At 40.4% G+C, this 27358-nt stretch overlaps 2 protein-coding genes across 4 annotated transcripts; both read right to left on the bottom strand.

Annotated features, from left to right (window-relative positions):
• Positions 1 to 33: 33 nt before the first annotated feature.
• LOC117287818 (probable indole-3-acetic acid-amido synthetase GH3.8) lies at positions 34 to 9376 on the bottom strand. Of its 2 annotated transcripts, XM_033768351.1 has the most exons (9): positions 9357 to 9376; positions 7701 to 7745; positions 7238 to 7366; positions 5141 to 6151; positions 3735 to 3870; positions 2938 to 3102; positions 2312 to 2457; positions 1676 to 1761; positions 34 to 355 (listed from the first exon to the last, which is right to left on the bottom strand). In XM_033768351.1, the coding sequence occupies exons 3-9, from the start codon at positions 7356 to 7358 to the stop codon at positions 119 to 121; spliced, it is 1902 nt and encodes a 633-aa protein (XP_033624242.1). In that variant the 5' UTR covers positions 7359 to 7366; positions 7701 to 7745; positions 9357 to 9376; the 3' UTR covers positions 34 to 118. The 2 variants fall into 2 exon arrangements, with proteins under 2 accessions (XP_033624242.1, XP_033624243.1); XM_033768352.1 differs by lacking the exons at positions 7701 to 7745; positions 9357 to 9376 and having other exon boundaries at positions 5141 to 5999; positions 7238 to 7323.
• On the bottom strand, positions 7707 to 26384 carry LOC117287816 (GH3 domain-containing protein-like). 2 transcript variants are annotated; one of them, XM_033768349.1, is made up of 8 exons: positions 26185 to 26384; positions 24095 to 24428; positions 14316 to 14989; positions 12745 to 12880; positions 11997 to 12161; positions 11117 to 11259; positions 10306 to 10391; positions 7707 to 9545 (listed from the first exon to the last, which is right to left on the bottom strand). In XM_033768349.1, exons 1-8 carry the CDS (start codon positions 26303 to 26305, stop codon positions 9324 to 9326), a joined length of 1881 nt encoding a protein of 626 aa, XP_033624240.1. In that variant the 5' UTR covers positions 26306 to 26384; the 3' UTR covers positions 7707 to 9323. The 2 variants fall into 2 exon arrangements, with proteins under 2 accessions (XP_033624240.1, XP_033624239.1); XM_033768348.1 differs by lacking the exons at positions 7707 to 9545; positions 10306 to 10391; positions 11117 to 11259; ... (1 more) ...; positions 12745 to 12880; positions 14316 to 14989 and adding exons at positions 19397 to 19733; positions 20666 to 20751; positions 20863 to 21011; positions 22082 to 22246; positions 23035 to 23170 and having other exon boundaries at positions 23412 to 24428.
• Between the last annotated feature and the right edge of the window lie 974 nt (positions 26385 to 27358).

The following is a 27358-nucleotide window of genomic DNA, read 5'->3' as shown; positions in this document are numbered from 1 at the left end:
ATCTCGCACATACGACGACCCTTTGATCTCATATTTTCACAGGTTTGTTATTTGATGCATAGGTTGAGATACACCAAGTGAGAAGACTGATCTTTGAAAATTACCAGTGTCTAGTGTGTTAATTCTTCACGTCGGATTCAAGGACACAATCCAACATAAAGTCGAGAATCACCCTAGTGCGCAACTTCTTGGGCATCTTGAACTGGTTGTAACTTGCCGTAGAGGTCGCTACGATGTGATCTTTCAGCTTATTGAAGGATCCAGGTCGCACTACGTGGACGTGAGCCTCGCAGATTGTGCCCACTTTCCGGTAGTGGTCATAGAAATCATGCTGTTTACGTAGAGAGCTGTCGAACTGGAAACAAAAACATGAAGTCATGCATATTAAGGGTTTCGTACTATGTTTGTACGACACAAAACACAAACGTCGACATATGTAAACTAAACGGTTTAAAGATAATGATTACATGAATCCTCTCTTGAAATATTACATGCTGAGGTGCTGTAGTTGTTGAGAAATTGCTAGATCAATTTCACAAAATTCTTCGACAAAATTACTCTGTGATTACCACATGTTTTCCTAAATACTTGAAGACTAATTAAACTCATATAAATACACAAGCTGATAAGCGTTACTGTAGTAACCATTCTGAGGCATAAACCGGGATATATTTTTAAAGACACTGGACACTATTGGTAATTGTCAAAGACCAGTCTTCTCACTTAGTGTATCTCAACATAATATGCATAAAATAACAAACCTGTGAAAATTTGAGCTCAATTGGTCGTCGAAGTTGCGCAATAATATTGAAAGAAAAGACACCCTTGTCACACCCTTGAGTGTGTTTAGATGGTTGATTTCGAGACTTCTAAATTCTAAATCTGAAGTCTCGAAATCTAATTCGCGGAAAAATACTTCTTTCTCCAAAACTATGTCAATTCAGAGGGAGCCGAAATCAAATTCGTGGAAAAATACTTCTTTCTCCATAGGGAGCCTTTTCTCAATGTTTTATACCATCAACCTCTCCCCATAATACTCGTCACCAAGTAAGGTTTTATGCTAATAATTATTTTAAGTAAATACCAAAAGTGTCAACTACCATTATGTAACTACATTATTTCGAAGTGAAATGTTTCTCAAAATGCTTTATAATGATTCTAACCGAAGCCTGTTATTGTAGAAATGCAGAGAGTAATGTGTTGTGTGTGCCTAAAGTGAAGACTGAGAAGACAAAAGAAGCATTTCTTACGAAGGTTCCCTTTTTACGGAACTGTTTGCCTGGGAGACTGCCAACATTGACTTCAATCACTTCTAGGTTCTGGCGTTTACGGAGTCATTGATCTACATGTATTTTGCATAATTGGTTTTTGTTGCTTTTTTCCCCCTCTGTTTTGTTCATGGTGGCTGTTGGTGCTTTTGTGGGGTTGTCCTTTATACATGTGTATTTGTTTATCTCTTGTTCTGTGTATTTCTTTTTCTACAGGGCCCCCAGAGAGATCAGTGTTTGACACTGATGGGGCTACCCTGTATAAATACTACTTAACAATACATGTAATAATAATAATAATAATTGCATTTTAGGAGTGATTACCAAACGTAAACATTCCCTAAATTGAAAGCCACAGCTTCTCAGATGACAAATCATTCCGAAATTCAAAAGCTAATATACTTTACCAGTGTCTTTTGATCAGCCGATAGGTGTATGTCTGTTTCTGATTCTAACTCGACGAAGAGCAGGTAATGCATGTCGTAATCACACTCTGCAAGAAGACAATTAATAATTATATTATTTGTGTGTCTTATAAATTGTATTCCTAATTTAAACAAATCCAATGCCCTTGGGAAGGTTTACAACAAGGTTTATAACAAAACCCAAAAAATTGTTAGATAATTAAACAAAATTTAAGTTGGATTTGGTTTTCCTCTTAGTTAGAGGTAGAGAATACACAGTTCATAAAGATTTTATACTGAGAACTCATCGTTTTTGGACCAAGTGTTTTGATACCGTGTAATGATTTACAAAGTTGGCAATGTGCAGTCGAGCAAACCAGGAACACCAGGGTGAACCCCTTCTTTCTGCAATATCAACTGACTGGGTTATTTTACGTGCATTACACAACACACGGAACCAACGGCTTTACGTCCAATCCGAAGGACGAAGCACATATTTGAAAATATCATTAAAAAAAATTCAAACCACAAAATATCAATAAACCACAAAATAATTTTTTTTTTTTATACCAAGCTTATGTTGTTGATGTGGCAAAATGAAAGACAAGAAAGTCACACAAAACAACAAAATACTATAACCTTTATCTTCGTACAACAGTGGGCTCTCTGCGCATGTCCACTCTACCAGAGTAGCTCCATCCCATCCTTCTAAGCTTTCTTGAATGGCTTTGTTGACCACCAGTACGTCAATCTTCTCACTGCGTAGATTCAGTAGCTCTCCAGTTCTAGAAATGTAGAGAGGATTTTTAAGCCACAAATTACATTTCTTATCTTGGGGGAGGGTTTTCACTATGAAGTACAGGGTTCCGGTCTTGTCGAGTTCAACCCATACTGAAATTGGTCTCGCCACTTCAAGCATATTATTTTCAACAGCATTCTTCTTGATTCGGGCTAAGCTTTTTCATTGCCATTTCATCTGCTAAACTTTGTAATTGTGATTGACTAAAGGAGAAATTCCAAACGGCAACCTTTTGAGAAATTTTGAGTATATGTGCCCCTTTAAATGCCACACTGACAATGGAAGACTTTTGGGATGCTAATAGGTGGCGGCAGACTTACCAGGTAAACCTATGGTTGTCGGTAATGTGCACATGAACTAAACCAACGATGACAAATTTGTGGTAAGTCTGCTACCACCAATAGTTCTTAAGTCTCCTATTGCAGCATTTTGATAAAAGCAATCGGATAAATAATGGTTCACCAACCTGTACTTGACCGTAACCAGCGGACACTTCTCATGGTGTCCGACTACCTCAATCACGTCGCCCATACGGTAACGGTAAAACCCAGATAATGTGGTTAACGCAACCTCGTACCGTTGACCAACCTCGACCTCATTCATAAACAAAGTATCCGGATTCTCCTCGTCACTTTATTAGTTAAAGAAAAATAATCAATCAAAAAAATTATTGTTTTAATCATATAGAAATATTTATTTACGATAGCACTAGTCTGTGAAACTCACATTTCAAAATGTGGTAGCGGTTTTGTTCCCTGCAGGAATAATAATCCTTAATTTGAATTCACAATCTACGAAACGTATCTGACAGTAACGTTTCTCAGATTCAAACTTTGGGGGATAAAAACTTGTTTTTTTCCATAACCAGATTACTTCGAAGTGAAATGTTTCTCAAATAATTTGATTGTTTGTTTACCCTTCAAGCTTAACCTTATCGGCAATACTTAAGCAACATAGCAAATAGTCGAGCATTCTCTCGAAGACAATCAGAGCATACTTATCAAAACGTCGAGTTGTTAAACGAGTGTACTTCTCAGGGCCACGAAAGCTCATAGGAGATTTATTACACTTAGGGTGAAGTTTTACATAGAGTTCAGACGAGTCTTATCTCGAGTTATAATGATGTGAAGTACCGCGGTGTCGTGGCCGAGTGGATAAGAGCACCGATCTCAAACTTTGGTGCTTCTGTTCAGCAGAGTGTGGGTTCGAATCCCGGTCGTGACACTTGCGTCAGGAAAATAAAACACCTTAATGTGTACTTACACAAGACTTTCAGGGATGAACTCAACAATGATGTCATTTGGAATAAGTACATATTCCATCTGTGGTTTGTCTATCCAGAGATTGACGCCAATAAAACCTTCAGTACAACCATAAGCTCCAGAAAACAGCTTAGTTCCTGTGTGAGACGGACCAATCATAAAAGCCGATTCAAGGGTTTGGGTAATTTTTGTACGACACGAAACACACACACGCACGCACGCAGGCATGTTCATGGTGCAGACCGAGGACTTCTCTTTGTTATCCCATTGTTTGGACATTTTATTTTTCAGACGTCCCCATTGGTTTTGTACACAAAATCTACCGAGGACTGTCCCCGGTGTGCCTTTTTCCCGGATCCCTTTTGTTAATGTCCTCTGGTATCAGTAGTAGACATGCCAACACCACATCGTGTTTGACCATTACGTTATAGGACACCGATTGTACTTTCTGATGTTCCTGTATTGAAGGAATCCCTATTGGTTTTGCACACAAATTACTAGGACCCATTGAAACAGAGAAACGCTTAGTGAGGACCTATTGTCCATATTGAAATATTTCCTCGGGGGCAGGCCATACAAGCCCACATCCACAGGTTTACACGGTTGAAAGATAATGATGGTAGAAAGCTTCCTTTAAAATGTTCCAATAATAATAATTTGGGAGGCTAACCATCATCACAAGCATATAAGAGCTAAATTGCGAAGGACGCGGCTACAACGTGTTTGAGAAGCAGGCATGCAAGGGCGCCTCTGGCTGCCAGCCACATCAACCCATTATGACCACGGAGCACAGCCAGAGATCAAGAGTGTTTGATTTTTCCCGAGGGAGAAAAACCACACGGTCTGGAAAACCCTCGTGGCACAGCGGAGAATCAACGCGCAACTGACACGACCACGCCCCTTCTACTTGTTACAAGCAGCTGTAGTTGTTAAGAAATAAGGAAAACAATTTCGCAAAAAATTATTCATGTCTACGTCTCAGAGTGACGACATTATTTTTAGCGTTTACATCGGATAGCCTATACACGCGCCTTGAAAACATTAATCTGATAATTTCACTTTTTTTTATCACATAAACCTTCATTCACAGATAGTAGGGATTTAAGTCACGGTCAAAAACCTGATCTACAAAAGGTGCCATAAACAGAAATATTTATACTCAGTCTGTACGCATGCGGGGCTATGATCTCAGTATAAGAGCTATAAGGTTATTTTACACAGCACAATGTAATGATTTACACAAGTGCAGTTTTGCAATCTGCAGCCAATCATACCAGAAAGCACCGCAGCGAAACCCTTATCCGAACGATAAGTGTATGCACATCACACAACACACGGGACCTACGACTTAACGTCCCATCCCGAAGGACATTTGGGATTTAAACTGTTCTATATTATACTCCTTACCTTTTGTGTATTTGGCGTCAAGTTTCTTAAAAAAGTTTGAAATGTCGGCAGTCAGGACATAATGGAGATGAGGCCAGATTCTACCCACGATGCCAACGAAGCCTTTAGCAAACTCCCTCCTCAGTTCATCTGCTCGAGCTGGGTCTGCCGTCAAAGCTGCGTCCAGAGACCGTCGAATTCCCTCATCGAGTTGTATCTTCGGGTTAACTCTTCCTAGAGTCAGATCCTCTAGGAACATCCCCTGTTCTTCTTCAAGCATCGCGAATGCTCTGTAGACTTGCGAGGCAAACGGAGCGAGAAATTGAAAAATGTTCTTGTCCGTCAGGGCAAATAGCATGTGGACATAGGTGGCTTCGAAATCGGTGGAAATTTGAAATGCACAAAACGGTGTATTCTGAAACATATCCGTGTAGAATTTTGCATAGTCTGGCATAAAAAATGCAGGTGCAATGTCAATTCCTGTTTTGGTCTTCTGTGGAGTAGGCTTACAATACAACAAGGCCAATTTCCGGACAGGACTGGGCGGATTGACAATTCTCATGACTGAAAAAATCAAGCTGCCTGATATTGACGATAACACCATGGGAATGAGCTTGCCCTTTCCAGTTGTACCAGACGAAGTTCCAAATCGGTAAATATCTGCCGCCAGGCAGACGTTCTTTTCCCCGTCCGCCAGCCTAGTGAAGTAATCTCGATAATGATCATACTTAGTGAGTGGATGCTTCTCACGGAACTCTTGAAGAGATTTGATGTCGCTGAAGCCGTGTGTCATGCCGTACTCCGTCTTCGCATCACGGGCAAGCAGCTTCAGAAGAAGCTTCTCTTGCGCCTGCATGGGATTCTTCCAGGCTTTCGTCATCTTATAGAGGAGAAACGGAACGAAGAAATCAATTTGTTTCACCATGAAATACTGCAGTAGTAGGGTTTTCAGTGTATGGCTTTCAGAACACTGAAGAGTCGAAATATGGAGAGCCACCACGGTCGACAGGATGATGACAACGGCAAAAACCCCTGAAATCGGCATCCAAATAAATTGTGTTAGTTTATGAGATAGGGGGGGGGGTAAGAGATTGAATGAGTCCCAGTTTAATATTTAATAGACCGAGTTAGAGACCTAGTAACGGAGTTAAAGACCAAGTTAGAGACCGACGGGAAGACCGGGTAAGTGACCGAGTTAGACAGGAAAGTGTCAAATTGCTTTACAAAGTGACCGGGTAGGTGACCGAGTTACAGATAAGATTAGTGACCGAATAAAAGACAAAGTAAGAGCACGGGTTAGGATGGCCTATATTGACCGAATTAGAAATCGTGTTGTTAGCCGAGTAAGAGACCAATATGGTTAGAGAACTGTCTTAATATGACCGAGGATACAAGGTTAGTGTCCGCGTTATAGACCAAGTTATACAACGAGTTAAAGGCAGTGGACACTATTGGTAATTGTCAAAGACTAGCCTTCGCTGTTGGCGTATCTCAACATATGCATAAAATAACAAACCTGTGAAAATTTGAGCTCAAACTGTCATCGAACTTGCGAGATAAATGAAGGAAAAAGGACACCCTTGTCAAACGAAGTTGTGTGCGTTTAGATGGTTGATATTCAAGACCTCAAGTTCTAAATCTGAGGTCTTGAAATCAAATTCGTGGAAAATTACTTCTTTCTCGAAAACTTTTGCACTTCAGAGGGAGCCGTTTCTCACAATGTTATTTGCCAACAACCTCTCCCCATTACTCGACACCAAGTAAGGTTTTATACTAATAATTATTTTGAGTAACTACCAATAGTGTCCACTGCCTTTAATGACCATTGACAAAGTAATAAAGGCCAGGGGCCAATTTCATAGAGCTGCTTAAGCAAAATATAGCTCACTTATTGTGCACATGTTACTGGCAAAAATGTCATGACACATATTAAACATTGCTTGTGACTGGTATTTAGCTGTTGTTTACTTAGCATACAATTGAGTGGAGTCTTGGCCGGTAATCTGATTTTACTGAGCAAGGATTTTTTTTGCTTAAGCAAAATATTGTGCTTAAGCAGCTTTATGAAATTGGGCCCTGGACTAGTCTGGTATGGTTATAGCCTACATTTAGCCTTACCTGCAAGTCCTTTCAGAAGAGTTGATGCTTCACTGGTCAGGCAGTACTTTACAGTAATCGTAGAGAGAAACGCCGAGATAAATCCCCACACCAAAAACCGTACTCCCCAAGTTATCGCCATCTTGATTTCTGAAAAAAAAAAGATATTGGTGTCGCACTTCTCTCTACGTCGAATATGAACTGATATGAAAGAACTGTGTAATAGTCGAATGGTACTTGTGAACGTTGCATTTTGACTCCATTCTTGCCACAGTGTAAACAGTAATCGGCAAAGATAAGGGAGTTGGCCATTTTAAAAGCTAAACGTCAAGCTTCTGTGTTATAAGTCAAAGATAACGGGTGGGTTTTCTGCAATCGAGGACCTAGTATTGTCCCTCTTTTGAGATCCCTCTTTCATAAAAACAAACATTGATTATTCACTTTTAAGTAACCAGTTTAATGTTACCAAAGAATGTTTACCTACCAATCCATTCAGACTGGTGGCCTCAAAAGAGAACAATAGGGATCCCTGGAGAATGAGTACAAACAAAAGTGGGTAAACATGATGTCCTTGATTACAGGTGTGTTTGCCCATATCACTACTACGGGGCAGTTAATTGTACAATGCTACCCCACTATAGTCTTATCTCGATGTGGGACGAGTTGCTCGTTCTGACTTAGGAGCCTTATGTTTTTAATAACTCTTAAGGGGTTCCATAGAGCTAGTCCTTAATTTAAAGTTTAGGACCTCCATCCTTGTGAAATCGACCCCTCGTACCTCAAAGACAATGTCTTCAGAAAAGGAAACAAGGGTATACAAGAAACAACATAATACTTTTAAAGTCGTTTGACCCCCCAGAACAATAACTAAAAACGGAAAACTGATATTGACATGGCAACAGTAATACAACAACTATGAAATCAGACAAGACAATCCCAAAGCCCATTCTATGTCGACCAGGATTAGCAAAAGTGAGTCTAATCACTGACACTCAAAAACTTATCAACCCAATTCTTAAAATCTTAAATGATTCTGTAATTATAATGTTAATTGTGCGTTTGAACGGCGGGTTGTACCACTGTGGCATACTTTTCCTTTTTGTCTTGTCAATGGATGTTACAAAAATCAAGGCTAATTGCACGGAGGCCCATGAAGTTTTCTGAATGCTTGACGCAAAAACCTCAACATGTTCTATTTTAAAGTAAGAGAATTGTCCATAATAATACTTTAAACAAACCTAGGATTATCCAGGGTGATATAGAATCCGTGACTCATGACAGCAAAGACACTGCTGATCGATAGTTTTAAACAAGTTTTATTTGGAAAGCAGGGGTTAGACAGCGGTCGGAAAGATAACTATATAGGCTACTTGTTCACTTTGGACTTTACACAGTCATATGACTTTTTCGAGAATGGTGCAACAATAAACAAGTACGGGTCATATGAGCTCTTCATTAAAATTGTCGTACTATTGTTTGCTTTACAAGCCGTTTAAAGCAACCTTTGATTTATTTAAGACAAAAATCCAAAAAGTTGGTTGTTTTTTTAAATATCGCCGCGGTTTGTCCACGCAAGAAGATTATGCCATAGTGTTGGAACACACAATTGAGAAACGTATCTGACAGAAACGTTTTCCATATTAAAAAATTGTGGGTTAAAAACTATAATTGTTCCATAACTACATTATTGTGGAATTAAATTATTCTCAAAATGCTCTATACTTATTTCGAAAGTTGCTGTAAATCTTACCAAGTTAGTTTTACTGCCATAAGAGTGATTACCAACCGTGTACCTCCCCATCATACTTGAACAAAGGTCACAAAAAAACAAATACATTTCTGGATTTCGTTTTCTCAAGGGCGTTACATCTGTATTGTAACAGTCCGCTGTTTATATTACAGCAGCAGCTATCGCATGTAGAAATTAACTTTGTTTTCCCAATCTCATCCTCTACTGCCCCACAAAAAAACACTTCGCTTCTTTCGTCAACCTTTAAATATCTTTTATAACCCAAAACGCAAGTTAAAAGATAATGATGATATGAAGCTTCCTTTTGAATTTTGGCTTGTGCGCGTGCGTACACATTAAAATGTTTAAAATGCTATTTTATTCATCAACATTTGTTAACATGAAATCCACCATCTTCTTGGTTCGCAACTTCTTCGGCATCTTGAACTGGTTATAGCTGGCCGTAGAGGTCGCCATTATAAACTCCTGCAGTCTGTGGAAAGATCCGGAGCGAACGACTAATATGCGAGCCTCGCATATTGTGCCGATGTGACGATAGTGCTCGTAGAACTCATGCTGTTTCCGCAGAGATTTATCGAACTGAAAATTAAAAAAAAGTTTTTAAAAACCGATTCTTTACTGATGAAAACAATATCGCTTTAATAGGGGTGGCCGTAGTTTAAAAGAAGTCCTGTCCTGTCTAGCCTGTGTTTCACTCTACTGCAGGAGGAAAGCCTGTTCACCAATTCTCATTTCACTCTATCCTACCCTGTATGTTGCCAAGCAATGCCCTTTTCTTCATCTTCTGTTTGGTCTCCCTCTTTTTTCTTATCCAGCTGTTGTCATGCCTCCTCCTTGCTGTAGGTTACCTGCCCATCTCCACCTCTTTGGTTTTAATAATTTCCTGCACTCTTGATTTCTTGAATGAAGTATGTCAATATTAAAGACACTGGACACTACTGGTATTTGTCAAAGACTAGTCTTCACAGGTGTATTTTAACGTATGAATAACATAACAAACCTGCGACAATTTGAGCTCCATCAGTCGTCGAAGTTGCGAGATATTAATGAAAGAAAAAAAACATAGACTTCAAATTCTGAATCTGAGGTCTTGAAATTAAATTCGTGGAAAATTACTGCTTTCTCGAAAACTATATACTTCAGAGGGAGCCGTTTCTCACAATGTTTTATAACGTCAACCTCTCCCCATTACTCTTAATCAAGAAAGGTTTTATGCAAACTTTTTTGTGAGTAATTACCTCATAATGTTTAACACAAGAAAAGGTATGGAAGCTGTGGGGATGGGGAGATATATTGTATTTTCGCGGTTCTAAGTTCAACATTATCTGTAATCACTTACCAGTGACTTCTGCTCGGCAGATAAGTGGATCTTGCTCTTAGATTCTAGCTCCACAAACAGCGTGTAAAACATGTCATACTCACAATCTTAAAGCCGAAAGAAACAAGTTTTACATACTTAAATATATTGCTACTGTCACTAAAATTCGCCTCGCATTCGCGATCTTGTATTCGCACAAACAACGGTATCGTACGATGATGGGCTAACCTGAACATCTGACCTCATATTTTGAGGCTCGTGAATAACGCCAGATAGTGGCCTCTAACATTTAAGTAAACCCCAGTCCATGTTCACCTTTCACATAGATTCATATGCAGACGACTGCAAGTGCAGCTGCCAAACGTCACCTGTGACCAATCAAAACACAGATATAGAAAGCTGTCTTATGAAATGAATTGTACCCAATGAACTCACTGGTTCTGAAAAGCAAGTACGTGTCTTTAGATATGCGGTTAAAGACAGGGCCCAGTCTAATGATGTACCTCCTCTTGTGATGGTGCTTTTTGAGAGTGTGACGTCATTATATGCAAGGGGTTAATTAATGGGTTCGTTTAGCTTCCCTGTGTCATCCCTGGTCCGCCCCGGTGCGTTCGAATAGCTTTTGACGTCATTACAGGGGCTCACCCAGTGCCCTGCTTCTGGAGTGGGTCACTTGGGGGCTGGCCCCAGGTAAACGACGTCACTACGAGAGCGGTGAGTGGTCGTTCGTTTAGCTCTTGTCAGGGACTCACCCGAGTGAGCACCGCGGGGTAGACCCAGGGAAGCTAAACGAACCCATTACTGAAGATCAGTTTTATAAATAAACACTTACCATCATCATACATAAGTGTACTCTCTGCGCATGTCCATTCGATTAGACTCGTCTCTTTCAGTCCTGCCAGTAAGTCCTGGACGGCGTTGTTAACCACCAGCACATCGATCTTTTCACTGCGTAGATTGAGTAACTCACCAGTTCTGTATTCAATGGAGTAATTTTTTAGCATGAAAGAACAACATTTAGACTCAAACCACCAACACGATCCAACAAAGATGTGTATTTGTACTTGTATTCACTATACGGAAATTAACGGGGAAAAAAACTCACTCAATCCTTTACACAATCAGCTATTAATGAATATATTAAATTGTCATGTAATAAAACACAAGGGAGAGCAATATATGTAGCATGTTTGAGTGGGCACATTTTAGTCGCGCAGTGACGCACTCACTCGAACGACTTGATTGAAAGCCTAGTCATTCAACCGTCGGTACCACGGTATTTAAGCGTCACCATGGTTCTCTGCGCTTTACACGTGTTCAAATATAACAGGCTATTGGGACCAGTGTTCAAACGGTGTTCCACGGTTGTTAACCAGCGGTCGACTAGCCGGGTTTTAGTCAAATTTATTGTCAACCTTTAGTTAACCATGGTGCACACTCTAACCTCTCACAATTGTAAGACTGCAGTATTTTTGTGCACAAATCATAGATGTACATAGTGTTTTCTAACTGGATATTCGGAGTCCATTGGTCATACTGTCTGTAAAGGGGGGCATGTGCTATGCCGATGTGAGGATAAAACTTATAGGGTTTCCACAGATTTTTGCAGGAAAATGAACAAGTTATATTATACGGTCTACTTGCTGCAGACCGGCTGGGCAGCGGAGGTTTTTAAACAACGCTCTTGGATTACGACCCCCATTTGCACTTACCGATATCTCATGGCAATCACGGGGCACCTCTCATGGAACCCGACTATTTCAATCACGTCCCCAAGGCGGTACCGGTATAATCCCAATGTGGTGGTGAGAACGATCTCATACCGTTTGCCAACCTCGACCTCGTCCATTAAGAGCGTATCTGGATTCTCTTCGCCACTGATGAGAAAAGATTTCATTGTTAGTTCTGCCTGAAAGGGTTATATACTACGCAATACTCAATGGCCAATGGTTGTTTATTATTTCTTCCGGGTTATAAAAACATCTTCTGTGCCATCTAGTGTAGTAGTCGCTACTATTAATTGCTTAGTCGAGTCACGACTATCCTTTTCAACTGCTCGACTAAATTCGCCGCCACGACTACTAAAACAATAGTCGTGACTACCTGTTTAGTGAATTAATTGTGTCGCTCTCGACTATTCACATTCAGACATCAGTGACACATACTTTTACTTCAATTGTGCTTAAATGTCGGAAGTCGCGACTATTAATTGTGCGGGCGCGACTTGTCGAGTAGTAAACTCATACTAGTCATACTAGTCGTCAAGGCCTACAAGTCACCATACCTGCAAGGGTAGAGGTTGACATTGTGAATGAAAAAGCCTCCGGAGCGCCACGGCAGCTCGGGGCTGTATACTCCCTAATGGGAGCTGAGAAAGATTAAAGGGATGTTATTGGCTCCAAAAATAAGTGAAGAGGTTTGCATGATTTTGTTATTATGATTAATACAATAATTGTATACCTGAGATGTTCGGGGATAAATTCAACCACCATTTGGTCAGGAAGCAGTACATACTGTGGCGGTTTCTTGTTCAGAAAATAATTATATGCAGTTATTCCTTCTGTGCTGCCATAGGCTATGGTGAAAAACCTGGTACCTTCGAAGGAAAACAAAATGGAAAATAATAAAAAAAATTATTTTATTTTGATCATTCTGACAGGTCTCGTATCTCTACATCTAACACTAAGTAATCGTGGCTTCTTTATCGCGCATATCCATCACTCAGTGACGCTCATTGCGCTTTAAAGCAATCGCACAACATCGGTAAGCAGTATTGTACAAAGGCTCACACTTCGTGTATCACAACTCATTTATAAAAAAAACAACCCTGTGAAAATTCAGACTCAATCGGTCATCGCAGTCGGGAGAAAATAACGAGAAAACCCACTCTTGTTTCCGCGCGTTTCGCCTTGTCATGACATGTGTTTAAAATAAATCCGTTATTCTCGATATCGAGAATTGATAATTGTTTTAATGTTTTCTAAAAGAGTAAAGCATTTTATGGAATAATATTTCAAGGGAAACCTTTCACCATTACCTTCTGTAAACCATGTAAGTTATATGTTATTCTGTGAACTTTTAATTGTTGTTCTGTTTAGAGAGTGTCCAATGGCTTAGATACACAGTATCTTCCTGCAAGGTATGTGGGACTACGTTGGAATTATGAGACATACTCCTTTTACATAGCACCATGTAATGGTTTACAAGGTCCTGTGGCGCAATATGCAGCAAATCAAACCAATGTGTGGATAATTGGTCTGGTGCTTTTCCTGCTTCTAAACCATTCATATTTTGTGGAAGAAACATTTAGTGTTGAGTTATTTGAAGACTGCGAATTTGAAACAACATATGATAACATTTGTGACCAGCTCTGTGAAAATGAGTCAGATGTTGACAATTTTAAAAAATTGAGTTGTATGAATGGCTGGAAAGACCACACCAGAAGCATTTATTTGGTATTATGTCTAAGCTTTGGGTGTATCGCGTTGCTGAGTTACTCCCATTTGAAATTAGCCAGTATATCATTTTAGTCAAAAACGGGATACAAGTACAGTGATGTTTTAAACTACCATTTCGCGCAAAAGGGTACAAAGAAGACTAAAGTATGATCACAAAATGGTTGTATTCATAGCTTTATTGCCTAACAGTAAGTGTGCTAAAGGTTAACCATGCAAATATCATCTTTTTTTAATTGCGCTACATAAGAGCTGGTTTAATTATTTATTTATTAAAAAGTACCAACAAAAAATATAGACATATATATTTTTTTATATTTTCCACATTAAACTGTCCATTACACAATAAAGCATATGGGCGACATCTGACTCATTTTCACAGAGTGGGTCACATTTGTAAAGGGCGACTTTTGTTTCCGTTTTGTCGGCGACCGTGTTGCTTGTTTTGTCACAAAGAGCCACGTTGTTCATCCCGCCAGGCCACGCCCCAAACAAACTAGGTGTAAGTTGTTTGAAAATTGTTTTGGGGGGATTCTCGGCTTCTAGTAAAAGGTTTCATAAACAATTGAATTTTACCTTTGGCATATCTTGCTTCAATTTTTCTCAAGTACCCAGAAATTTCGATTGCGGATATGAACTCGAGATGAGGCCAGATTCTACCCACGATGCCCACGAAGCCTTTAGCAAACTCCCTCCTCAGTTCGTCTGCTCGCGCTGGGTCTGCCGTCAAAGCTGCGTCCAGAGACCGTCGAATTCCCTCATCGAGTTGTATCTTCGGGTTAACCCTTCCTAGAGTCAGATCCTCTAAAAACATCTCCTGCTCGTCTTCCAGCATTTTCAATCCTCTGTAGACTTGCGAGGCAAACGCGGCTACCAACTGGAAAATGTTCTTGTCCGTCAGGGCAAATAGCATGTGGACATAGGTGGCTTCGAAATCTGTGATAATTTGGAAGGCGCTGAATGGCGAATTCACAGTCACGTTCGTGAATCTTCTATCGTCTTCAGACGTGAAGAAGAAAGGCACAATAGGCAAACCTGTTGCCGTAAACTTCATAGCTGGTTTGCAGTACAGTATTGCAGACTTCTGCACTGGGCTTATTTTGGTTAATCGCCTTGGAAAGGATACAAAGTTAGAAACTCCACTGAGTGCCTTTGACGGGATAACCTTGCTCTTTCCTGTTGTGCCAGACGTTGTGCCAAACCTATGAATTTCTTCCGCAACGCAGACGTTCTTTTCCCCGTCTGCCAGCCTGGTGAAGTAATCTCGATAGTGCTCATACTTAGTGAGTGGATGCTTCTCACGAAACTCTTGAAGAGATTTGATGTCGCTGAAGCCATGTCTCCTGCCGTACTCCGTCTTCGCATCACGGGCGAGCAGCTTCTTTAGCAACATCTCCTGGTGCCTCATCGGGTTCTTCCAGATTCTCGTCATCTTGGATAAGATAAACATAGAGGCAAGATCGACCAGCTTCATCCGAAGATACTGTTGGAGGAGAGTGGCCAGGGAGTGGGTCTCTGAACATCGTAGTGTCGAGATATGTAACGCGACAATGGTGACAATCCCACTGACTATAGCAATAACACCTTGGAAACAAACACATTTAACAAACTAAATTACATCATCGTGACCTCATATCAAAATTCACAAATAACCCGTCCCTTTCCATGATCATAATAATGATAGGATATGGTGGGCCGACGAATCTCATGCTAATTTTGATGATTCCTCTTACCTTAAAATAACCCCTGATAACTTTTTTCCCACTTACATCTTCGACCAATATTAACAATAATGGAGCACTACGGTGTCAGACCATAGTAATTTCCAGAATTTCTATTTTGTGCCTTGTACTAAAATATGGCTATGAGACAGTATACATATGGATATCAACTCAATCAAACTCGTAGATATACAATGGACACTATTTGTAATTACTCAAAATAATTATTAACATAAAACCTTACTCGGTAACGAGTAGTGGGGAGAGGTTGATAGTATAAAACATTGTGAGAAACGGCTCCATCTGAGGTAACGTAGTTTTAGAGAAAGAAGTAATTTATCACTCAAGTAAAACTTCAGCCATAGTCTTTTAAAGAAACAAGTTGCCTTGGATCGGTCGAGTTGGTCCTTGAAAAGCGTCCTGTAACAGTTTTTTATAAAATCGGTATGGTTAGAAAGATGTTGTAAAAGTAGAATACAATGATCTACACAAATATCCCTCGAAATTGCTTGGTTTTCTTTTTACCTCGTCCAGGAACACGATCGGCCGATTATGGGAGTCAAATTTTTGACTCCCATAAATGGCCGACCGTGTTAGTTCGCGACGTATAATGAAAACCGTGCAATTTTGAGTGATACTTGTGTGGATAATTATTTTCTACTTTGTAAACATCTTTCTAAACCATATGCATTTCATAACAAACGGTTTCAAATGCTTTTTATATAGACCAACTCAACCGACCAAGGCAACGTGTTCCTTAATATGCATCTGAATACCAACAAGGGTGTTTTTCTTTCATTATTTTTTTCAATGCCCAATGTGAGATCAGTGACACATGTTATTTACTCGTCGAGACAAAACACTAAATGTGTGCCAAGTTTGATCAATACCTCAGGGTTTGTTTATTGCCACTAGAAAATATTGTGCCCAAAGTCTATGAAGTTTGGGATAAAACTAAAACAGAAATGGATACATGATCAGAATAAAACATAATGAAGGCTTTACCGGCAAGTGAACCATAAATGCAAAAAAAAAAACCGACAATAAATGACCAAATGATAATCAACGAAAATACATTGTGAGTTTATTGCTATACTAGAGGCTATTTGTAACTCTATGTACGGGACTGGCATATATGACTACAACGTGCGATTTGATTACACCCACCTAGCGGTACCTTCTACCTACACTTGTCTCACCTGTCACAAGTTTAAACATAAATTGCTCATCGCCCAAATTCCAGGAGAAGTTGGCAGCATATGACGTGACAACTCCAGAGATACATCCCAACACTAGGCAGCGAAAATTCCATGAAACAGCCATGTTCGAAACTCCAGCGCAACAACCGAGCAGGACCACATGCAAAGTGAACGGCGCTGACGACCACGAAAGTGGTATTCCGTTCCCGTGCCTAAACCAGCGGGTCGACCCAATGCCTTAAACAATACACGCTGTAAAGAGTCGACCCAGTATGGCGTGTCAAACGTTGCAATATTCGATAATGTACAATGTATGTGCGATGTTTCTCATATATATGCGATAATTGTCACATATGTGCGATATTCATTTGATGTATGCAATAAATGTAATATATATGCAATAAATTGTAATATATGTGCGATAATTTGCAATATATGTGCGATAATTTGCAATATATATGCGATAAACGAACGCATCCTTTGTTTTGTCCCTGATTATTGTGTGACGTCATTTGTAGGAGTAAAGCTTCGCGTGAGCAAGAATACGACACCGCTGCTTGTGGAATTCGGTTCGATAGTTCTCAAAAGATATATGATAATAAGTTGGTAACAAAGTTTCCTGGGTGCTGGTATGGCATAATATGCAAGCATTCTTTACCGTCGGTGGATCATCAATAATATTATTAATGTTTACTTCATTTAAATTATAACAAGGACAAAAATGCTGACACCATTCAAGTTTAAAAAGTAAACAGACATTTGAAATAAACAATAAACTGATAAAAGTAAGCATCTAATACACTCACTTAAAATCATAGTTAAGAAAACAAAAGTTAACAATAAACGGGCAAAAGCATAATTGTATTAAATATACACAAACAAAAAGATCAGCCAGTCGAATGCAACGCAAGTCATGTTACATATTAGTTCTTTATTGTCAAATCCAATGCATTATTAAACAACTTACCGTGTAAACTTCTAACTAAAATATTATATTTTAATTTCGAGACTTCAGAGATAGATTTCGAGGCCTCGAAATCAAGCATCTGAAAGCACACAAGTTGTGCAACGAGCGTGTTTTTCCTTCCATTGTTCTCTCGCAACTTCGACGACCAACTGAGCTCAGTTAGTTTAAAATTTGTTATTTTCTGCATGTGTTGAGATACACCAAGTGAGAAGACTGGTCTTTGACAATTGCCAATAGTGTCCAGTGTCTTTAACATAGATGAGGCATGTTAACCATTAATCTTGAACTTTCTGCACCTACGTGTATTGAGTATGTCAATCAAAAAAATGTAAATACATATTTATCTCAGTCCAATAACTATCCTTATGTCGACCTGCAGAAAGTATTTACTACCGTTAAAATAAAGCATAACTTTAGTAATTAGTTATTTAATTAAATAATAATCCAACAGCACATCTATAGCGCAATTAAAAGCAGTGGACACTATTGGTTATTGTCAAAGACTAGCCTTCAGAGTTGGTGTATCTCAACATATACATAAAATAAAAAAACTGTGAAAATTTGAGCTCAATCGGTCATCGAACTTGCGAGATAATAATGAAAGAAAAAAACACCCTTGTCACATGAAGTTGTGTGCGTTTAGACGGTTGATTTCGAGACCTCAAGTTCTAAATCATAGGTCTCGAAATCAAATTCGTGGAAAATTATTTCTTTCTCAAAAACCTAAAAAACTATGGCACTTCAGAGAGAGCCGTTTCTCGCGATGTTTTATACTATCAACCTCTCCCATTTACTCGTCACCAAGACATGTTTTATGCTAAAAATTATTTTGAGTAATTACCAATAGTGTCCACCGCCATTAACAGGACTAGTATGAAACGAGAACAAAATGTACGATTTTAAATGTGGATGGAAATCAATTGTGGGAAAGCAACTCACTCACTCAGATAGGATAGGGACTGGAACCCACTATACGCATGAATTGCTTTGGTCCGAGGTGAGATTCAAACCGGGGCTCACAGAGGTGAAAACCAGGAATAGAAACCACTGAGCCAACCTCATAGTATATAGTTGATTAAGTGCATATATAGCTCTATCAAGTTCATATTATTATTCTTACCATCCATTACTCTTAACAAAATATGTTTCTGTAGTCTGTACTACCGTCTTCATGCGTCAAATAATTAAAGGTCGCAATCGATTAGCTTCCCTGTGTCGACCCCGCGGGTGCTCATTCGGGTGAGCCCCTGACAAGAACTACTCAAACGATCACTCGCCCTCTCGTGGTGATGTCAAGCACCTCGGGCCAGCAAACGTACAGGTGTGGCGGTTTCAACTTTCCGCTGTGTTCAGTTTTCCGAATGACCAAATACGGTAGCATTACGTCATGCGATGCCTGCGCACAGCAAGCGAAAGTAGTCCATTTTTAGTGCCGTATTGAGTCATCCGTAACCCTCCGATAGCTGTCATGGCGGCGTCCACGAGTCGAGTACAACTAGCGGCAAACGCGTGGATCGTATGGGGGTTTTTTATGCAAGCAGAGTGTGACCTGCCTAAAGTTGTACCCATGAATACATGTAAAGATGGGGCAAGAGATTATGTGACTACACAGAAAAGAATCGTAATATAAACAATTTGGGGTCACTGCTGAGAGAACTACAGTACTCGCCAGGGTACTCGCGGCGGTATCCGACAGGTCACCCGGAAAACTGAACACGCCGGAAAGCTAAAACCGTTCGAACAACATGTTGATATGTCCGACTACGTCACCCGGAAAACTGAACACGGCGGATAACTGAAACCGCCACACCGGGGCAGACCGGGGTCGACCCGGGGAAGATAATCGACCGCACCCATAATAAACTACTAACTATCACTAAGTGTTTTCAACTACTGCACACTCCAACATAAGATCCAACATCGCCTTAGTGCGCAACTTCTTAGGCATCTTGAACTGGTTATAACTGGCCGTTGAGGTCGCTATGATGTGTTCTTGCAGCTTGTTAAATGAGCCAGGGCGAAGGACTACAACACGAGCCTCGCAGATTGTGCCCACTTTCCGGTACTGCTCGTAGAACTCATGCTGTTTCCGTAGAGATTTATCGAACTGAATTTTTTAAAAGAACAGAATATGTTAGAAGAAAGTATGAAATGAAAAGGTTATCACGACTTTATGCTTGATACTTTTGTGAAGACCTCATCCGAAAGCCATCGACTTTCGTTGGCTTATCACGTCACTTTTGTAAACTTTAAACTACGCTTCACAAACCAGGACATTGATGTATCAGGCATTGTGACGATTTCAGAACCCCCTTCTAGCTTGGCTTGTAATTTCATCTTGGGAGGGCAAGGCCATATTCATTTTCCATTGGAAAAGCTTTACAGTCTGTTGGGAAACCATTCAAAGGGCAACAAGGCAAAGACGCCATAGACTGAAACATTGTCTTAGGCTTATCGCGTCACTTTTATAAATTGTAAATTACTGTTCACAAGGTAGAACCTTTTTGTGCCATGCCGTCAGTTTTCCTTGTGGCTAATTGTTTGATAACCCCTTTTATAAATCATACTTTTCATCAAACATCACAAATAAGCTTACTTTAAATAAAGGCAGTGGAAACTATTGATAATAACTCAAAATAATTATTAGCATAAACCTTACTTGGTAACGAGTAAATGGGGAGAGGTTGATAGTATAAAACATTGTGAGAAAAGTCTCCCTCTGAAGTGACATAGTTTTTGAGAAAGAAGTAATTCTCCGCGAATTTGATTTCGATACCTCATATTTAGAATTTGAGGTCTCGAAATCAAGAATCTGAAAGCACACAACTTCGTGTGACACGGGTGTTTTTTCTTTCATAGTTTTCTCGCAACTCCGACGACCAATCGAGCTCAAATTTTTATGGGTTTATTATTTTGTGCATACATGTTGAGTTACACAAAGTGGGAAGACTGGTCTTTGACAATTACCAATAGTGTCCACTGTCTTTAAAGTTCGATTAAGTATACAGTTGTAAGTTTTTTAGAAAGCATAGTATTTACCATTGACATCTGATCAGCAGATAATCGTATTTCCTTCTCTGATTCGAGCTCAACGAAAAGCAAATAATACATGTCATATTCACCATCTGGAAGCAAGACAAAATTTAAAAGATTTAAATTCATGTTTCTAAATTTGTCAAAAATAGAACGAAAGTTTATGCTCCGTGTTTGCTCCATGCACAACTTCAAATTGTTACCATTTTTGTCATCGTGCATAAGTGGGCTCTCTGCGCATGCCCATTCCACTAGAGTAGCTCCATCCCATCCTTCTAAGCTTTCTTGAATGGCTTTATTGACCACCAGTACGTTAATCTTCTCACTGCGTAGATTCAGTAGCTCTCCAGTTCTAGAAATAAGACCAAAGTAAAACACATAAAACACAAGTTATTCGTTTACTTGTGTGTTTCTTCTTGTCCTGCTAATATCATGCCCGGTGTCCCAGGGAAATCTGTCTACAGGAGAGTCCCCCATAATGGGAAATTAACATGGGCCCAGTCTAGGACACAGTTCGCCATCTGGATGGGGGGAGGGCACATAATCTCCGGGGGACAGAATCTCATGTTATGCATAATGACCTGTGATCTGGAAAGTAAGTGACGGTCATGCGGTGTGACCCAGGAACTGGAAAAGTACAAACTTGTACGATGACAGGCCTACCGGTCACCTATTGCACTGCATAATGTGGACTGGTCCCCTAAAAACAGGTACTTGCTTTTCAGAACCAGTGATTTAGTTTAGAGGTGATTATGGACGGGGATTATCCTAGGCTTGAAGCCACTCTCTGGTGTAATTCATGCGTCTGTAAGTGTGACGTCAGATAATCAGATGGATAATGGGTGCGTTCGATAAGCTTCCTTGGGTCGACCCTGCGGTGCTCACTCACTCGGGTGAGCCCCTGACAAGAAAAAGCTAATCGAACGATCACACTCGCCCTCTCGTGGTGACGGCATGCACCTCAGGTCACCCCAAGTGACCCACTCCACAAGCAGGGCACTGGGTGCTGACCCGGGTGAACCCCGTCAAACTATTCGAACGTACCGGGTCAGAATGGGGTCGTCCCAGGAAAGCTAAACGAACTATGCAATGGGGACTTTTAGGACACTTGGTGGCAGCAGACTTAACAGGTAAAATCCATTATTACACAATGGAATTTTACCCGGTAAATCTGCTGCCACTTTGAGTTTATAATAATAAGCATGCAAGTAAAGGGAAATGCATATAGATTTCTTAGTTTATTGTGGAAATTGTCGACGACCGTTTTTCCCCAATGTTAAGACATCTGTATTGAGGCTGGGATGGGGGGGGGGTTGTGGTTCGAATCCAATCCAAGTTATCTGTGGATTTTATCTACCTCCGCACTCAGAATGTAGCTCCTTGTAGCATTTATTTACACTACATGTCATTGAAGTTACATACCTGTACATAACGGCAACCACTGGGCAACGCTCGATGAAATCCACAACCTCGACAACGTCGCCCAAACGGTAACGGTAAAACCCTGATATGCTCGTTATAGCAATCTCATACCGTTTGCCAACCTCGACCTCGTCCATCAGCAACGTAAGTGGAGTCTCTTCGGCACTGGATGTGAGAAGAAAATGAGAAGAAATAAACGTGTTAATGATCATCAACCCGAACATGTCATTGTGTTGTGGTGAATAGCTATTATAACTTAAACTTTTAATATTACCACAAGCAGTTTATATTGCACGGTATAGTTTGAAACCTTAACGAGTTTGTGTGGTCGGTTTAAGGAGTTTGGTTGTTTGTGCGAGATGCTTCACCTGAGAACCGTGTTGATAAACATCAACCCCAGAACATGTCATTGTGTTGTGGTGACAGTGGTTTACTTAAACTTTCAACTATTAACGGAGCGAATGCAGGGGTCAAGTTCGCGCAAGAATCAATAGTTAACGAGTGGTTGTTTAACGACGTACGTAGGGCATGCGCACAGAAGTTGAACGCGATCGACTCTTGTCATGTCATCTCAGGGCGACCTGCAACTGAACGCACGTTATCATTGTGTTACACTGGTCCACTCTGCACTGTGCTATGTAACTGGTTGATAACCAGCGATGCGACCATGCCCAGTAGGTTGGTTTCAAATAGTCGACTAGTGTAGACCAACGATCGCGTGTGACATCTGGAGAATATCTACACGCATAAAGGGACGGGAAGATCTGGGGACAACACAGCCGTAACATCATTGACCGAGGACACCACTCGGACACCACTATAAGAAGTTGACTGACAGAGTTCGGGGGTCAACGGTGCGGGAACTTGCCCGGTGTATATTGCATTAGTTTGAAACATTGACGAGTTTTTGTGATCGGTGTACGGAGTTTGATTGTGTAAAGCGAGAGACTAACCTGAGGTGTTCTGGGATAAACTCAACGACCATTTCATTTGGGAGGAGCGTATACTGCTGTGGTGTCTTATCCACCCATGCATTCACGCCAATAAACCCTTCTGTGCATGAATAGGCTGGCGAGTGTAGTCGGGTACCTGTCTTGAAAAGAAACTTGCGTATAAATATAACACATCATGTTTGTAGGATACCACTCGCAGGGCAATCATCTGATACACTAATAAACTCTGATCAGCAGAGTGTGGGTTCGAGTCGATTGCTTACCTTGAGCGTCACTGAGTGACGGATATGCGCACTATTATTAAAATAGCCACTATTAAAAACATAAAGAAAACATAAAACACTTGTTGTATACATTTGGGCTAGTTCGGTAATTACCTTTGGTGTATCTGGCATCAAGCTTCTTCATGAACCCAGAAACGTCGATGCCCGCTACATGAGACAGATGAGGCCAGATTCTACCCACGATGCCCACGAAGCCTTTAGAAAACTCCCTCCTTAGTTCATCTGCTCGAGCTGGGTCTGCCGTCAAAGCTGCGTCCAGAGACCGTCGAATTCCCTCATCGAGTTGTATCTTCGGGTTGACCCTTCCTAGAGTGAGATCCTCTAAAAACATCTCCTGTTCGTCTTCCAGCATTTTCAATCCTCGGTAGACCTGCGAGGCGAAAGGCGCATTGATCTGGCCGATATTTTTGTCGGTGAGAGCAAAGAGGGTTTGGACGTAGGTGGCTTCGAAATCAGTGGATATCTGGAAGCCACTGGGCGGCGTGTTCTGGGTAGCGGACACCAGCAAACTCATTATTTTACCTTCAGGCACGAACATCACAGGTGCAATACGCACTCCCGATTTTGTCATCTTCACCACGGGTTTGCAGTATAGCGAATACATTTTCTGCACGGGACTTACCGAGGACAGTTTACTTGTAATTGCCATGCTCACCTTCGTGAATTCTGTCGGTCTTACCATCGGAATAAGCTTGCCCTTTCCTGTTGTGCCAGACGAAGTTCCAAAACGCTCCAATGTTGCCGCAACGCAGACGTTCTTTTCCCCGTCTGCCAGCCTGGTGAAGTAATCTCGATAGTGTTCATACTTAGTGAGTGGATGCTTCTCACGGAACTCTTGAAGAGATTTGATGTCGCTGAAGCCGTGTGTCATGCCGTACTCCGTCTTCGCATCACGGGCGAGCAGCTTCATAAGAAACTTCTCTTGCTCTTCCATAGGACGTTGCCAGACTTTCTTGATGCCAGAGTAGACAGAAGAGGCCATGAGACTTGGAATCTGGTTCATCAAATACTGAATCAATAGAGTTGCTAAAGTGTGGCTCTCGGAACAGCGTAGAGTTGAGATGTGTAAAGCTACAATGGTTGACAATCCGCACCAACCAGCAAAGATACCTGGGAGACAACAAGGTGAAAACACTGTGTTAATTTCAACTGTTTTTTTTCTTTCTAGTACTGAGCTGAAGGGCCACGGCCAAAGTATAATAATCGGGGTAATCCAATTCATTGATATAATAAAGTGGACCATTCCACTTTTATCTAAGAGGGGGTCGGGTGCCACAGGCTTTTCGTTAATTTATCAACATATCTTTGATTGTGTGGTAGTAAAATGATGGACCTTTTGCTCTTCGGGGTATAATAACAGTTGGGGATGTTGTCACGCCATATAAAAAAGCTTAGATAATTAGAGAAATATACCAATAACTGGATAGGAGAAAGACTGAAGCAAAAAACAGACAATATCTGGGCATGTACAGAAGTCATGTGAAAGTTGTTGGGCAATTCACAGACCAAATTTTCAAGGATTTACTTACAGTTCAGAAACTCAAACACGAACAGAGGGACATAATAATGCTAACTTTTACTTTTAAACGAAGTTAGCATGCACATAAACACAACTCTAAAACATTTGATTAACTCATTTAAAATGATGATTTAAATAAGTTCATTGACACCCTGATACTTGTAACCAAATAATTAGGATTATTCTTTAAGACACTGGACACTTTCTGAACAAACAAAAAATAAAAGTTCACAGACTTACAAATAACTTACAGGGTGTACATAAGGTAATGGCGAAATACTTCCCTTGAAACATTATTCCATGAAATGCTTTAATTTTTGAGAAAACATTTAAACAAATATCAATTCTCGATATCGAGAATAACGGATTTAATTTTTTTTTTGCATAAAACCTTACTTGGTAACGAGTAATGGGGAGAGGTTGATAATATAAACCATTGTGAGAAGCGGCTCCCTCTGAAGTGACGTAGTTTTCGAGAAAGAAGTTATTTTCCACGAATTTGATTTCGAGACCTCAAGTTTAGAACTTGAGGTCTCGAAATCAAGCATCTGAAAGCACACACAACTCGTGTGACAAGGGTGTTTTTTCTTCTATAGTTATCTCGCAACTTCGACGACCAATCGAGTTCAAATTTTCACAGGTTTGTTATTCTATGCACATGTTGAGACACACCAAGTGAGAAGACTGATCTTTGACAATTACCGACAGTGTCCAGTGTCTTTAAACACATGTCATGACCCGGCGAAACGTTCGGAAACAAGGGTGGGTTTTCCCGTTATTTTCTCCCGACTCCGATGACCGATTGAGCCTAAATTTTCACAGGTTTATTATTTGCATATATAAGTTGTGATACACGAAGTGTGGGCCTTTGGGCAACACTGTTTACCGATGTTGTGCGATTGCTTTAACAGTGACTTAAATAACACCGAACTAAATGAACTTTCCAGGATCAATTAAAATACGTGTTCAATTTATCCTCGAAAATTCCTGAAGTTCGTTTAAACGGTTTGATACCCTTCGTGTTGCCATGCCACGTATCCCTACTCACTGAATGAAGATGTATGTAATATAATTTAGCTGTAAAAATGTCAGCGTCATAAGTCATAAAGTTTTTGAGAAAAAGGTGGTAGGCCTACTAAAATGTACGTGACTCTCCTGATGTTTCCATGCAAAAGACTGATAGATGTGTTCACTTGAATAATGCCTCTTTGGCGTCCCATAGACTTGGCTTCCTGGGCAGTCAAAGGTTGCAACCTTGGGAGTGTTACTGAGTGAAAGACTCACACGGAAGAATCAATTACATTTGACTGTGATCTAGGCCTACACGGCATCTGTCCCAATACTCACAAATTGCAGTTTTGATCATCCACGATACATCACTGGCCCAGCAGTAGTTGGCAGCATACGCCGTGACAAACCCAGACAACATTACCCACACCGAACACCGAAACGTCCATGTTACCGCCATGTTGAATGTGGTAACCTCCCAGTATGAATTGCCAATGAAGTACTCGGCAGTAGTGTTATTTATACCTCCGTTGTGTGACACACAGGTCGGCGGTGGTTTTATAACTGTAGTTGTGGCGCTGTGTTTGCAAACCTTATCAAAATCAATGACGTAATTGCTGTAACTGCAAAGGGGTCCCTTTTAGGTCGTAAAGGGGATTATTTGATTCGACTCAATTCAATTCAATTCAATTCAATTCGCATGCATTTCCACACACACTTGCACAAATTATTACAGAACTACATTGTAATGCACATGAAAGGCAGGAAAAGAATAAACTAGCGGGAAAACCGCGTCGAGGCAACGGGCCAAAAAATAAGCCAGGTAGCTTATTTTTTTTAGCGGCTTGCCTTTACATAAAAAATGAATTAGCAATGCTTAGGAAAATCGAAAGAGCATGGAGGTAGTGTTTGTATTTATTCGGCATTAAAACACATACAAAATACATCCATTAAAAAAAAACGTCATGGACAAATTGTGCCCAGAACTAAAACAGTTAACCGGAAAACTGTAGCCAAAAGCCTTAAATTTTAAAAGTCTTGCCACATAAACAAAATATATATTAAACATCGATATATGCATTGTTAACATTAAACAACATTAAAAATACGAAAACAAAAAGTTAAAGGGAATTCTGAATGATTTAGAATCCAAATAACCACCCAACAGGCAAAGAATTGCGAGTGTCGTGGCCGAGCGGTTAAGAGCACCGAATTCAAACTCTGGTGTTTCTGATCAGCAGAGTGTGGGTTCGATTCCCCAGCCGTGACACTTGTGTCCTTAAGCAAGACACTTAAACATTGCTTCGTCCTTCGGATGGGACGTAAAGCCGTTGGTCCCATGTGTTGTGCACTTAACGAAAAGAGAAGCGGTTCGCCCCGGTGTTCCTGGCTGGATTGCAGCATTATTGCGCCACAGCACCTTGTAAACCATTACATGGTGCTAAAGGATTAGGTCTTATATCTCAAAAAATGTTCAACTCCTTGCAGTAATAATACCTGGCGCTTTGTATCC

Source organism: Asterias rubens, chromosome 3 (assembly GCF_902459465.1).
Source record: "Asterias rubens chromosome 3, eAstRub1.3, whole genome shotgun sequence".
Taxonomy (NCBI): Eukaryota; Metazoa; Echinodermata; class Asteroidea; order Forcipulatida; family Asteriidae; genus Asterias; species Asterias rubens.
This window is presented reverse-complemented; position numbering and strand designations above follow the sequence as displayed.